At 45.1% G+C, this 13,661-nt stretch overlaps 1 protein-coding gene across 2 annotated transcripts in view; it reads left to right on the forward strand.

Annotated features, from left to right (window-relative positions):
- The window catches only part of NCAN (neurocan), a 151,073-nt gene that overhangs the window by 100,088 nt on the left and 37,324 nt on the right, over positions 1–13,661 (forward strand). For both annotated transcript variants that reach the window (XM_034442546.3, XM_034442545.3), the window contains exon 7: positions 6,845–7,825. In XM_034442546.3, the coding sequence (XP_034298437.2) occupies positions 6,845–7,825 (981 nt within the window). The remainder of the gene's footprint in view (positions 1–6,844; positions 7,826–13,661) is intronic.

Here is a 13,661-nt window from a genome sequence, read left to right on the forward strand (position 1 = left end):
GGATGTCATCATGTAAATGTCCCAACTTCTCTACCTGCATCAGATGTCAGGAGGCATCTATGCAGTGGTGGAATCCTACCAGTTTAACAATCGGTTCAGTGATAGCGCGCTTCGCGAGTAACACAGTTGAGGCGCGGCAATCCGCTCTGCCACACAAATCAGCTGGGAGGATATAGGTCAGTAAAGCGCAGGGGAAGGGCGGGCGGGTGGGCCCACCTGATCGTTGAAGCGAACCGGTTCGCTCCCAGCTGATTGTCGGAGCTACCGGTTCACCCGAAGCAGCTGAATCCAACCCCTGCATGTATGTTATGGTGGTATCTGCATGACGATGCCATTATGCAACCATTAACCCTCTTCTTTGTGGCAGCTGGAACACTGTTATCATGTGTATCAAAGATGATTAGGGGACTGGAGGCTAAAACATATGAAGAACGGTTGCAGGAACTGGGTATGTCTAGTTGAATGAAAAGAAGGACTAGGGGAGACATGATAGCAGTGTTCCAATATCTCAGGGGCTGCCACAAAGAAGAGGGAGTCAAGCTATTCTCCAAAGCACCTGAGGGCAGAACAAGAAGCAACGGGTGGAAACTAATCAAGGAGAGAAGCAACTTAGAACTTAGGAGAAATTTCCTGACAGTTAGAACAATTAATCAGTGGAACAACTTGCCTCCAGAAGCTGTGAATGCTCCAACACTGGAAGTTTTTAAGAAGATGTTGGATAACCATTTGTCTGAAGTGGTGCAGGGTTTCCTGCCTAAGCAGGGGGTTGGACTAGAAGACCTCCAAGGTCCCTTCCAACTCTGTTATTCTATTCTATTCTATTCTATTCTATTCTATTCTATTCTATTCTATTCTATTCTATTCTATTCTATTCTATTCTATTCATGATGGTAAGTCGAGAACAACCTGTATTTGCATGACAATGCCGTAATGAACATGTGGCGCTGGTGTGGCTTGCAGCCGCAAACGCCCCTGGCCTCCGATCTTCAAAACATCCAGGGATGAAATCCGCTTACATCGGTTGTTTCTTCTTTGTGGGGTCTGCACAACTGCTACTATTTCAGTTTGGGATTTCCTGCTGCTCACCCATCTTCCTTAATTAGCTGGAGTTTTTGTGCTGCTTCCCCAGTGCCTTTCTGGGGAGCAGAAGACTTTCCCCGGAAGTTGTGAATTGCTTATTTGCAGCTGCATGGCATCTACCCCCCCACCCCTTAAACAATTTCTTGGGATAACAACCAGGGAGGAGAAAAGGGACATGCCGGGATTTATAGCCCAGCCTGAGATACCAGTAGTAAACAAGGGCAGGCATTTTGTTTTATTTAAAGGACTTGAAAGAGGCGGCCTGCCATGTCTCTGTCCTCTTTCCAGCAGCCCCTTCATAAATCAGCCCGCCTGGCCAGGGAGTACGTTAGCCGCTTTGGCTGACAAAAGGAAAATTGAGTCCCTGGGACCCCCGACCAGCTTGCAGCTCAGAGCTTTTGCAATAATTGCCCCTTAAATCCTGCCTTCTCAATCAGAGAGGCGGAGAGGGAAGAGGAGTTGGCTGGGGGAAGCAGAATGTGGGTTTCACCCAGAGAAAATGGGGTGCCTCCCCTCTCCTAGCCTTCTGTTTTAGGAGTGTTTTTTAAGAGAATAGGCCTTCAATTGCAGCTCCATAAAAATTAAAATAAGAATCAAAACACCCCAAAATTGATTAGGAGACTGGAAGCTAAAATATATGAAGAACACTTGCTGGAATTGGGTATGTCTAGAATAGAATAGAATAGAATAGAATAGAATAGAATAGAATAGAATAGAATAGAATAGAATAGAATAGAATAGAATAGAATAGAATAGAATAGAAGAGTTGGAAGGGACCTTGGAGGTCTTCTAGTCCAACCCCCTGCCCAGGCAGGAAACCCTACACCACTTCAGACAAATGGTTATCCAACATCTTCCTAAAAACTTCCAGTGTTGGAGCATTCACAACTTCTGCAGGCAAGTTGTTCCACTTATTAGTTGTTCTAACTCAGGAAATTTCTCCTTAGTTCTAAGTTGCTTCTCTCCTTGATTAGTTTCCACCCATTCCTTCTTGTTCTGCCTTCAGGTGCTTTGGAGAATAGCTTGACTCCCTCTTCTTTGTGGCAACCATTAACACTCTTCTTTGTGGCAACTCTTATCATGTGTATCAAAGATGATTAGGGGACTGGAGGCTAAAACATATGAAGAACGGTTGCAGGAACTGGGTATGTCTAGTTTAATGAAAAGAAGGACTAGGGGAGACATGACAGCAGTGTTCCAGTATCTCAGGGGCTGCCACAAAGAAGAGGGAGTCAAGCTATTCTCCAAAGCACCTGAGGGCAGGACAAGAAGCAATGGGTGGAAGCTAATCAAGGAGAGAAGCAACCTAGAACTAAGGAGAAATTTCCTGACAGAACAATTAACCAGTGGAACAACATGCCTCCAGACGTTGTGTGTGCTCCATCACTGGAGGTTTTTAAAAAGAGATTGGATACTCGTTTGCTTGAAACGGTATAGGGTTTCTTGCTTGAGAAGAGGGTTGGACTAGAAGACCTCTAAGGTCCCTTCCAACTCTGTTATTCTGTGTTCTGCAAAAAGCCCACAGCCATAGAAATAATACAGATAGTTCTTGACTAACAACTATTTATTTTGTGACCATTCTAAGTTCCAATGGCCCTGAAAAAAGTGACTTATAACCGGCTCTTGCATTTACAACATCGCAGCATCCCTAAGGCCACATGATAATTTTGGATTCTTGGTAAAAAAAAAACATGCATGTATTTATGACGATTGCAGCATCCCAGGGTCTGTTTGAAGCTAAATCAACCCCCCGCAGAACCCCAATATGCTAATCCTCCCGATAAAGACCCATTGAAGTGTGTCATCCACTTTGGACTGTTTTCTATCCCCAACTGTGCTCACTGAATATGTTTAAGTTAGTTACTGCATTCTCATTTTCTCGGCTCATGTATACATTGAAGCATAAACTAACCAGCAGGCTCGGTTGAAACTCATCAAGCTTAGCATGTTGGTCCAGATGGGGTTGTTTAACACGCCTGCTTAATATGTCATACAAACCGAGGCATTGTGGAGTTCACAAAGGGGTGGGCTGCTGGAGCAGGGGTTTGGGACAGTGGTGATATGTAAAATTTGTTACTACCGGTTCTGTGGGGGTGGCTTGGGGGGGGTAATGTGACTGGGTGGGCATGGCCAACTTTTTTTTTTTTAACTTTTAAAAGCATTTTTTCTACAAAAAGCATTCTAAAAAATGCTTTTAAAGGGCTCTGACAATCCCAGCTGAGCCGCACGATCATCAGAGGCTTTAAAAAAAAAAAAAAAAGCGTCTGATGATTGTGCGGCTCAGCTGAGCATGGGGAAGGCAGGGATTTTTGCTACTGGTTCTCCGAACCACCCGCCACCATCGCTACCGGATCGGGTGATCCAGTCTGAATCGGGAGCATTTCACCCATGGTTCGGGAGAACCTCTAGCTAAGATTCTGTGCAGTTCGGAGAACCCCAAAATCCCATTCCTGGCTGGCCACGCCCACCCTACCTCTCCCCTCCCAGGAGTCCCCACACAGCCTGTTTTGGATGCAGGTAAGTGCAGGATGCACGCGGAGCAGGGGTGGGTTCTACCTACCTTTACTACCGTTTTGCATCGCATGCATGCGCAGATCACCTATGATGATGTCCGGGTCAGTGGGCGGAGCCTCCTGGCGGTTTTACTACCGTCTGAACCGGGGGCAACCCACCACTGGCGTGGAGGCTCAGGGAGAGTGAAAAACGGGCCTAGTGGAAGTTCGGGAAGGCTGGAAACGGGCCCGTTTCTGGCCTCCAGAGGGCCTCCGGAGCCTGGGAAGGCCGTTTTCGCCCTCCCGGAGGCTTGACAAAAGCCTCCGGAGCCTGGGGAGGGCAAAAACACTCCCCTGCCGTGGTGCAGGAGGCAGACTAGGCCATGCCCACCAGGGCCACGCACCCAGCAACCGGGCAGAGAACCTCTTGCTAAAATTTTTGAAGCCCACCCCTGAGTTCACCTATTGGAGTACATTTAACCATTCTCTTCCCCATCTCTTTGAGTTCAAAAGGATGGTAAAATAATGGTGGGAGAAGAATACAGGGAGTCCTCGACTTACAACAGTTCATTTAGTGACCGTTCGAAGTTACAATGGCACTGAAAAAAATTGGCTTGCGATCATTTTTCACAGTTACGACCTTTGAAGCATCCTCATCGTCATATGATCAAAATTCAGATGCTTGCCAACTGGTTCATACTTACGACGGCTGCAGCGATCCAGGATCATGTGATTCCCTCTTTTGCGACCTTCTGATAAGCAAAGTCAATGGGGAAACCAAATTCACATAACAACCTGGTTACTAACTTATCAACTGCAGTGATTCACTTAACAACTTGGGCAAGAAATGTCGTAAAATGGGGCAAAACTCACTTAACAAATGTCTCACTTAACAACATACATTTTGGGCTCAGTTGTGGTCATAAGGTTGAGGACTACCTCTTTAAGGGCTATACAGATAGTCCCGAAATGTTGAGCCCAAAATTTCTGTCACTAGGCAACACAGTTGTTAAGAAAGTTTTGCCCCATTTTACGACCTTTCTTGCCACAGTTGCTAAGTGAATCACTGCAGTTGTTACATTAGTAACACGGTTGTTAAGTAAATCCGGTTTCCCCATTGACTTTGCTTGAAGAAAAAGTCATAACAGGTGAATCATATGATGCACCTGCAAACAGTCATAAATATGAGTCAGTTGCCAAGTGCCTGAATTTTGATCACATGACCATTTTTCTAAACTGTGAAAAATGGTCATAATTCACTATTCTTTTGTATTGTTGTAATTTTGAATGGTCACTAAATGATGAGTTTTCTCTTCTCTCTTTTTTTGGGGGGTGGGGAGCGGAAACAAGAATGCCAATTTTCTGGCGAAAAACGTAAATCAGTCACATGAACGTGGGGCACTGCAAACCGCCATAAATGCAGGCTGGTTGCCAAGTGCTCAAAATGTTGAATCTGGGTTGTAAGAAGCCCTGGGGAGCTCTGCCATAAGTTGAAGCCGTAGCTAGGTGACCATCATAAGTCAAGGACCACCTGTCCTGATTCAGCTTCAAAGTTGTGCTTTCGACATATAAGGGACCAAGATTCCTGGGACAGCTTGTCCAAGATAGACTGGAATAATGATGAAGATCGTTTCTAAGTTAATTATATTTCCACGCCAGCCTTCTCTGTGCTCACTCTTAATGCTCACACATGCACACCCACACTCTGTGCTCCAGGGAATGCCTATTAGTATGCCGGAGGCATTGCCTGGACGCATCTGTCTGAGCTGCACGAGTGAATGTTTCTCCCCTCCCTTCTCCCCCTTTCCTATTTTGAATATAAATGCTTTCTATCCAATCTTTGCATGCCTCGCTGGCTGATTTGTTTTTTTAATCTATCTTTTCTCTCTTTTAATTTTTCTAGAACAGCCCTTGCCAATTCTCTACCTCAGGTGGGCTGGTCTTCAATCCCCAGAATACCTCAGTCAGGGCGGCCATGACCAAAGGTTCTGGGAGTTGAAGTCCGGCACACGGAACAGAATAACAGAGTTGGAAGGGAACTTAGAGGTCTTCTAGTCCAACCCCCTGCTCAAGCAGGAAACACTGCACTATTTCAAACAAATCGTTGTCCAATGTCTTCTTGAAAACCTCTGGTGATGGAGCACCCACAATTTATGGAGACAAGCCATTCTACTGGTTAATTGTTCTCACTGACAAGGAATTTCTCCTCAGTTCTAGGCTGGTTCTCTCCTTGATTAGTTTCCACCCATTGCTTCTTGTTCTGCCTTCAGGGGCTTTAGAGAATAGCTTGACTCCCTCTTCTTTGTGGCAACTGGAACAAAGATGATTTGGGGTCTGGAGGCTAAAACATATGAAGAACGGTTACAGGAACTGGGTAGGTCTAGTTGAATGAAAAGAAGGACGAGGGGAGACATGATAGCAGTCTTCCAATATCTCAGGGGCTGCCACAAAGAAGAGGGAGTCAAGCTATTCTCCAAAGCACCTGAGGGCGGGACAAGAAGCAATGGGTGGAAACTAATCAAGGAGAGAAGCAACTTAGAACTAAGGACAGCCAGGCAGAGCGGAGGCAACGGCAGAGACCTCCCCATGTGCCAGTTGTGGGGCTCTGTGTGTGTGTGTGTGTGTGTGTGTGTGTGTGTGTGTTTGTGTGCAGATACATCTGTGCTTGGTTTGGTTCAGAGAATTAAATTTCAAATGTGGGCTTTTTAATGAAAAAAAAAAAAGAACTAAGGAGAAAATTTCCTGACAGTTAGAACAATTAATAAGTGGAACAACTTGCCTGCAGAAGTTGTGAATGCTCCAACAGTGGAAGTTTTTAAGAAGATGTTGGATAACCATTTGTCTGAAGTGGTGTACGGTTTCCTGCCTAAGCAGGGGGTTGGACTAGAAGACCTCCAAGGTCCCTTCCAACTCTGTTATTCTATTCTATTCTATTCTATTCTATTCTATTCTATTCTATTCTATTCTATTCTATTCTATTCTATTCTATTCTATTCTACTCTACTCTACTCTACTCTACTCTACTCTACTCTACTCTACTCTACTCTATGTCACCCCTAGTCCTTCTTTTCATTAAACTAGACATGCCCAATTCCAGCAACTGTTCCTCATATGTTGTTTTAGCCTCCAGTCCCCTAATCACCTTTGTGGCTCTTCTCTGCACTTTTTCTAGAGTTTTTCTGTCAATTTGGAAAGCATCTGTTCAGAAAAGGCTTTCCCTTAGGGGTTGAGTTTTTCCTGAATCCACAATTCTCTTTTGTATCCCTTTGCAGGGCATCAGTTGGCCAAGATACCAGACTGGGCACCCTTTGTAGAAGAAACTGTCCATCAGCCCATGGACCAATATTCAGAGGGAAGCCACGAATCAGGAATGGAGAACATCTTGGTGGAGCACGATTCTGACCTGTCCTATTTGAGCCAGAATGAGCTATTCCCCAGGGAAAACGAGGAAGCGATCATGTCAGCAGATTCCAAAGAATCAGCCAAGGATCTTTACGGCCCCTTACACAAAGTGGCAGTGCCATTACTGGAAGAAGACGAGCAGCTCCAGATGGTAACGGCTTTCCCAGTTGGAAGAGAAAGCGTGGAAGAGAGGTCCATGGTACCCAACATCTCTTTTCTAAATGGAGAAGTTCGAGGGGCTTCCACAGAACCCTCTGTAGATGTTCTTCACGACGGCAAACTCTTCGCTGTAGTTGATGATGCTGATAAGGTGAACGTCACTGAAGAGTCACTGAGTGTGGTTTCAATGTTGGGCAAGATGTCTTTGGAGGGAGACGCTGAAGATGGCATCTCACCAGAAGCAGTTCCTCATCTGGTCACTCCGACCTGGTTGCAGGGAAACACGGAGGGTTTATTCCCGCAGGATACTGCTTCTCCACAACCATCTCAAGTTCAAATCCGAAAGGAGGATCCAACAATTCCTTTCCTAATTCCTTCCCCCACTTCTCCAAAAGGCCACCTCGCTGCCACTGGGGCAACACCAGCTTTGGCTGGCAACCCTGAATCGAATCAGAGCCTTTACACGGGACTGAACGGGCAGTACTTCCAGGAACAGTGGAAAGACGAGCTGGCTGTCGATGGGAACCCAGAGGGTAGCACGATGCTACCCACTACGTTGACCGTCTTGGCCTTGGCAGGGCGCGAAATGGTAGACAATGCCATTGAGACTTCAGCTGGTATGGTCCCAAGCCCTGCCTCTCCTCTTGAGGGAGATATAAGCTACTCGCTGTCCAACGAAGTTGACGGAAACAGTAAGTTGATTTGGAATTTGGTTTCTGCTGGAAACATTCTTCCATTGAGCGTAGGGAGCCTGTAAATTGTGGAAGCACCTTAAGAAGAAGGATCTTTTCTAATGGGAGTGGCTGGGCTTAGATCCCATTTCCAGAGCTGTGGTGGCGCAGCAGTTAGAATGCGGTATTGCGGGCTGAGTCACTACCTAGTGCCAGGAGTTCGATTCTCACCAGTTCAAGGTTGACTCAGCCTTCCATCCTTCCGAGGTGGGTAAAATGAGGACCCAAATTGTTGGGGGAAATATGCTGACTCTGTAAACCGCTTAGAGAGAGCTGTAAAGCACTGTGAAGCGGTATATAAGTGAGTGCTATTGCTATTGCTGTTCATATCCCCACAGTACTGTGAAGGGATACCAAATCAGGATTATTGCGGGACAGTATTACAATAGCTAGACTTGGTACCCGACAGGAAGTCCTCGACTTATAACCCCAATTGGGATCAGAACATTCATTATTAAGCAGTGTGGATGTTAAGTGAGGTATCGTGTAAACCAACCTCATTTTATGAACTTTTTTTTTGCCATGGTCATTGCTGGACCATAACTTGTGACCTTCCCTGCTAGCTTCCCCATTGACTTTGCCTGTCAGAAGCCGGTTGAGAGGTCACAAATGGTGAACTTGAACGGAATTGAATACTTTATTTCACCGAGTGCAATTAGACATACGCAGTGGTGGGATTCAAATAATTTAACAACCGGTTCTCTGCCCTAATGACCAGCTGGGTAGGCGTGACTCGGTGGTCATGTGACCGTGTGGGTGTGGCCAACTCAACATCACTTACGTTGATGGGCGCTTCGCCTTAGCTGTTACAATGTAACAAGGGTTAACCAGGGAGGCAGTTTCTGTAAGCAGGGCAATAAAGATTAGGCTAGAAACATCACCAGAATGTTTCCTTCCTGCCTTCCTTACAGGATTAGCCCTGTAAAGTGGAAAAAAAACAAAATAAGATTTCTTCCAACAACCAGTTCTCTGAACTGCTTAGAAAGTTAATAACTGGTTCTCCCGAATAGGTGCGAACCGGCTGAATCCCAACACTGGACATACGAGGAATTTGCCTCTGGTACTGAAGCACTCAGTGTGGTCATGGTGGTCACATGATTTCAGGATAGTGCAACGAGTGTAAGTGTGAGCTGCATGCCAAGTGCCCAAATCACAATCACGTGGCTATGGGTATCCTGTAACAGTCTTAAGTGTGAGGACTGGTCATAAATCATTTTTTTCCAGTGCCGTTGTAACTTCAAATGCTCACTAAATGAATGGGCTATAAGTCAAGGATTACCTATAATACTGGTTGTAGCCACAGAAGGGGTACAGTATATTGGTTAAGTACAGGTAGTCCTCAACTTACAACAGTTCATTTAGTGACCGTTCAAAGTTACAACAGCATTGAAAAAAGTGACATATATTTTTCACACTTATGACCGTTGCAGCATCCCCATGGTCACGTGATTTACATTCGGATGCTTGACAACCGACTCACATTTATGACGGTCACAGTGTCCTAGAGTCATGTGATCCCCTTTGGCAACCTTCTGACAAGCAAAGTCAGTGAAGGAAACCAGACTCACTTAAATAACTGCATTACTAATTTAAGAACTGCAGTAATTCACTTAACAAACGTGACAGGAAAAGTTGCAAAATGGAGCGAACTCGCTTAACAAATTTCTCACTTAACGACAAATTTGGGGCTCCCTTGTGGTCGTAAGTTGAGGACTACGTGTATGCATTTCGATCAAACACTGCATTTCAGTTTTATGTCTTACCTCATCTCCAGATAATAAGGGAATGGCAGCTTGTTTACTTCTTTGTAGCATTCTTTGCCCGTGGCCACCAAATCTAATTTAAAAAGAGAGGGAATAAAAGGAGCAGAATTTTCTTTTTTATATAACATTTTTCATATACATTAATTGCTAAAGTTAAGAGAACACATGGGGAGTGCCAGGGTAGGTGTGGAAGAATTGACTCACTCTCCATATGCTAATGAATTGCTTACATTAGTCCCTGTTGCAGAAAACTCTGACGCAATCTGGGATAGCCGTGTTCAGAGTTTTACCCCACAGAGCCCTCTCTGAAATAATCACTGCTTTCCTGATTTGGCTGGGTTCAAATCCCCATTTGGCCCTGAAGCTCTGTGCAAATCTTATCCCTCGCCTGCTCTACCTCACGAGGTTGTCGAGAAGATTTTCAAGCAATCTCCTCTATCAGTTGTGCAGCCTTAATATTTAACACGGGGATGTCAAACACAAGGCTCAGGGGTCTCTGTGGGGCCATCCTAAAAAATGGAAGAGGCCAGCCCGCATTGCTTCGGCCCGGTCTACCCAATGTGAAGAGGAAACATTAGGTCACTGTGGCTTCGGCCCGGTCTACCCAATGCAAAGAGGAAACATGTCAGCAGTTTGGGGAGTGGCATCAAGCTGGCCACACCCACCCAGTTGGCTGTGCCCTCCCGGCCCCCCAAGGTCAACCACAGCCCTGATGCGACCCGCAATGAAATTGAGTTTGACACCCCTGATTTAACATAAGCTGTGGTGGCACAGTGGTTAGAATGCAATATTGCAGGCTGACTCTGCCCACTGTCAGAAGCTCGATCCTGACTGGCTCAAGGTTGACTCCACCTTCCATCCTTCCGAGGTCGGTAAAATGAAGACCCAGATGGTTGCCGGGGGGGGGGCAATATGCTCACTCTGTAAACCACTTAGAGACAGCTGTGAAGCGATATATAAATCTACGTGTCTGTGGAGATTCTCAGTCATCCATCCATGTCATGATTGTCTCAAAGGTGCTTTTTCAAAAGGCAACTGGACTATGTTTTTCCTTGAGCAAGATGTTTCACTTCTCATCCATGAACGCTGCTCCACCGAGGAGCCTTGGTGGAGCAGCGGACTAAAGCACTGTTAAGTAGCACTTAGATGCCAGCTGCCTGCAATTACTGCGAGTTCAAATCTCACCAGGCTCATGGTTGACTCAGCCTCCCATCCTTCCGAGGTGGGTAAAATGAGGACCCGGATTGTGGGGGCAATAAGCTGACTTTGTATAAAAAAGAACACCGCTTAGGGGGCGTGAAAGCCCTACTAAGCAGGTATATACAAAAGTATGAAGGCTATTGCTTAACGCATTGTAAACTGCCCTGAGTCTCCGGAGAAGGGCGGCATATAAATTGAACCAAGAAAGAAAGAAAGAAAGAAAGAAAGAAAGAAAGAAAGAAAGAAAGAAAGAAAGAAAGAAAGAAAGAAAGAAAGAAAGAAAGAAAGAAAGAAAGAAAGAAAGAAACTAACTAACTAATGAAGCTTCTTGGACGAGAAGTGAAATGTCTTCTTTCTCAAGGAAGGATGGTCCAGTTGCCTTTTGAAAAATCCCCTTTGAGAGAAGACTTAAGTGCTATTGCTATTTATTTATTAAATTTATATGCCGCCCATCTCACTAGCGAGCGATTCTGAGTAGCTTGATATAGAAAATAGGTTTCTGCTGTCCTATTTCCTATATCAAGCTACCCAGAATCACTCTTATTAATCCTATTAATGTAATTAGTAGCATCTATAATATATATTATGGGAGATATATATATATATATATATTAGGAAGATCTCTGTGTTTATGTTTAAGGGATCAGATGGAATTCTCTTAGCCTTCCAATTTCAGACCCACTCTGCCTTTGGGCTGCTGATTTTGTGTGGATTTTTTAAAACTCTCTTTCCCTCTGCTCCAAAAATCTGGCTTTAAAACTCTGTCTCCTGAAAGAGCTTTAAGTAGCCATTGGTGCCAATTAGCACATGTTTGCAACCTGATGTAATGCACTCAGGCATAATTTTCGGCTGAAAAGTGTTAGCACCAATTAAGAGAGGGAGGAGAGAGAGCGGAGTCTCTGAAGACAGAGTTATTTTGCAAGTGTGCATAATTTTGACACTTACGGCTGCACAGAGGGTTGGGTGAATCGTTTGCCGATGCTCAAATTAAGAATAAGCATCTGGTACAACGCTGAGCTGTGGGATGGCAGCTGCCAGAGCTGGCAGGGGAAGGGAGGGAGAAAAGGACCAGAAATCAGGGTAGAAAAAACTGAATTCTGGAAAGTTAACCTGCTTTGGTATACATGTAGTCCTCCCCTTAGGATCAGTCACTTAGCAACTATTCGAAATTATGACCTACCTTGGAAAGAGGACTTATGACCTGGACCCAAAGTACCAATGGTCCTCCCCCAGTCATGTGGCCGCATTATGGCCCTCAGCTGCATTTACGTCCATTTGCAGCATCCTATGTTCACATGACCATGATTTACGATGTTTTTGCTGAACATCTACATGTTGAAAATACCTACGAGTTTTCAACAAATCCCTGTTGTAGCAAACCGTGGCATTCGCTTAACGACCGCTGCAAAACAGATGAAATTGAGCTGATTACATGACTGATCTGTTTTACGACCTGTACGACTTTATAACTGTAATGGGCGGGCTCCATTAAGGTTGTGAGTTGAGAACTACTTGTACTTCTCTTCAGCTTTCTTGCTTTCGATTCCCTTCCATCAAAACCTGGAGCTGATATCTTGATAACCCCAATAAGAATATTAGGTTTATCACACGCACGTCAAGATGGATGGCTTTAAATTGGATTCTTGGAAAAGGGTCCAGGGAGCCTTCCATTCAGCCAAATTTCACCTCTACATGGAGTCCTTGACTTACGACCACAATGGAGCCCAAAAATTTCTGTTGCTAAGTGAGACCATGGTTGTGAGTTTTGCTCCATTTTACGACGTTCCCTGCCACAGTTGTTAAGTGAACCACTGCAATTGTTAAATTAGTAACACAGTTAAGTGAACCTGGCTTCCCCATCTTTGTCAGAAGGTTTCAAAAGATAACCACATGACCCAGGGGTGGGTTCTAAATTTTTTTACTACCGGTTCTGTGGGCGTGGCTTATTTTGTGGGTGTGGTTTGATGGTCATGTGACAAACAATTCTTTAGGATTTAGCAGAGGTACTGGTCTACCAGCCTTTTAACTGCTTGCATAGCCGTACCGGTCCACCCATTTGTTTTTGGAGCATTCCAGTCTACCAGCACACTGCCTTCTACCGCTGATCAGCTGTAGGGCGGCCCTTTGAAGCGCCGCGGCAAGAGTTTGAACAGTTTTTTGCCACTCTGCCACCACCGAGAGCATCGGAAACCGCTTTCAGGCAGCTTAGCCTCAATTGCCAATCTACCACCACCGAGCGGTTTACAAGGAGTGGATCGGTTCTAGCCAATCAGTTGGGAGGCTTCTTGGCTTCTCAATTTAAAGCTACGGTGTCTTGTTTTTTTTTCTCTCTTCTTTGTCAAGTGAGCCCTGATCTTTTTCCTTCAAGCCAATCAGCTGGGACTCGGGAGGCAGCGAATTGATTGGGGGCGGAGCCAGGCAGAGGTGGTATTTACCAGTTCTCCGAACGACTCAAAATTTCCACTACCAGTTCGCAAGAACTGGGGAGAACCTGTAGCAACCCACCACTGACATGACCCCAGGAACAACCGTCATAAATTCGAGTCAGTTGCCAAGCATCTGAATTTTGATCATGTGGCCCACAGAGATGCTGTAACAGTCGTAAGTGTGGGAAAACGGTCATGTCACTTTTTTCAATGCCGTTGTAACTTTGAATGGCCACTAAATGAATGGTTTTAAATTGAGGTTTTATCTGTACAAACCTAGAAGGCAGTTTGACCATCCTAAGAGATTTATCTCTCTGCAAATCTTTTGAGTTCTCTTGATCCTGTTAATAGTGTCCTTGGGGAGATTTCTGTTGTTGTTGTTGTTTTAAATAAACACTGACAGTGTGA

Source organism: Pantherophis guttatus, chromosome 1 (assembly GCF_059756535.1).
Source record: "Pantherophis guttatus breed Tessera chromosome 1, ASM5975653v1, whole genome shotgun sequence".
NCBI lineage: Eukaryota > Metazoa > Chordata > Lepidosauria > Squamata > Colubridae > Pantherophis > Pantherophis guttatus.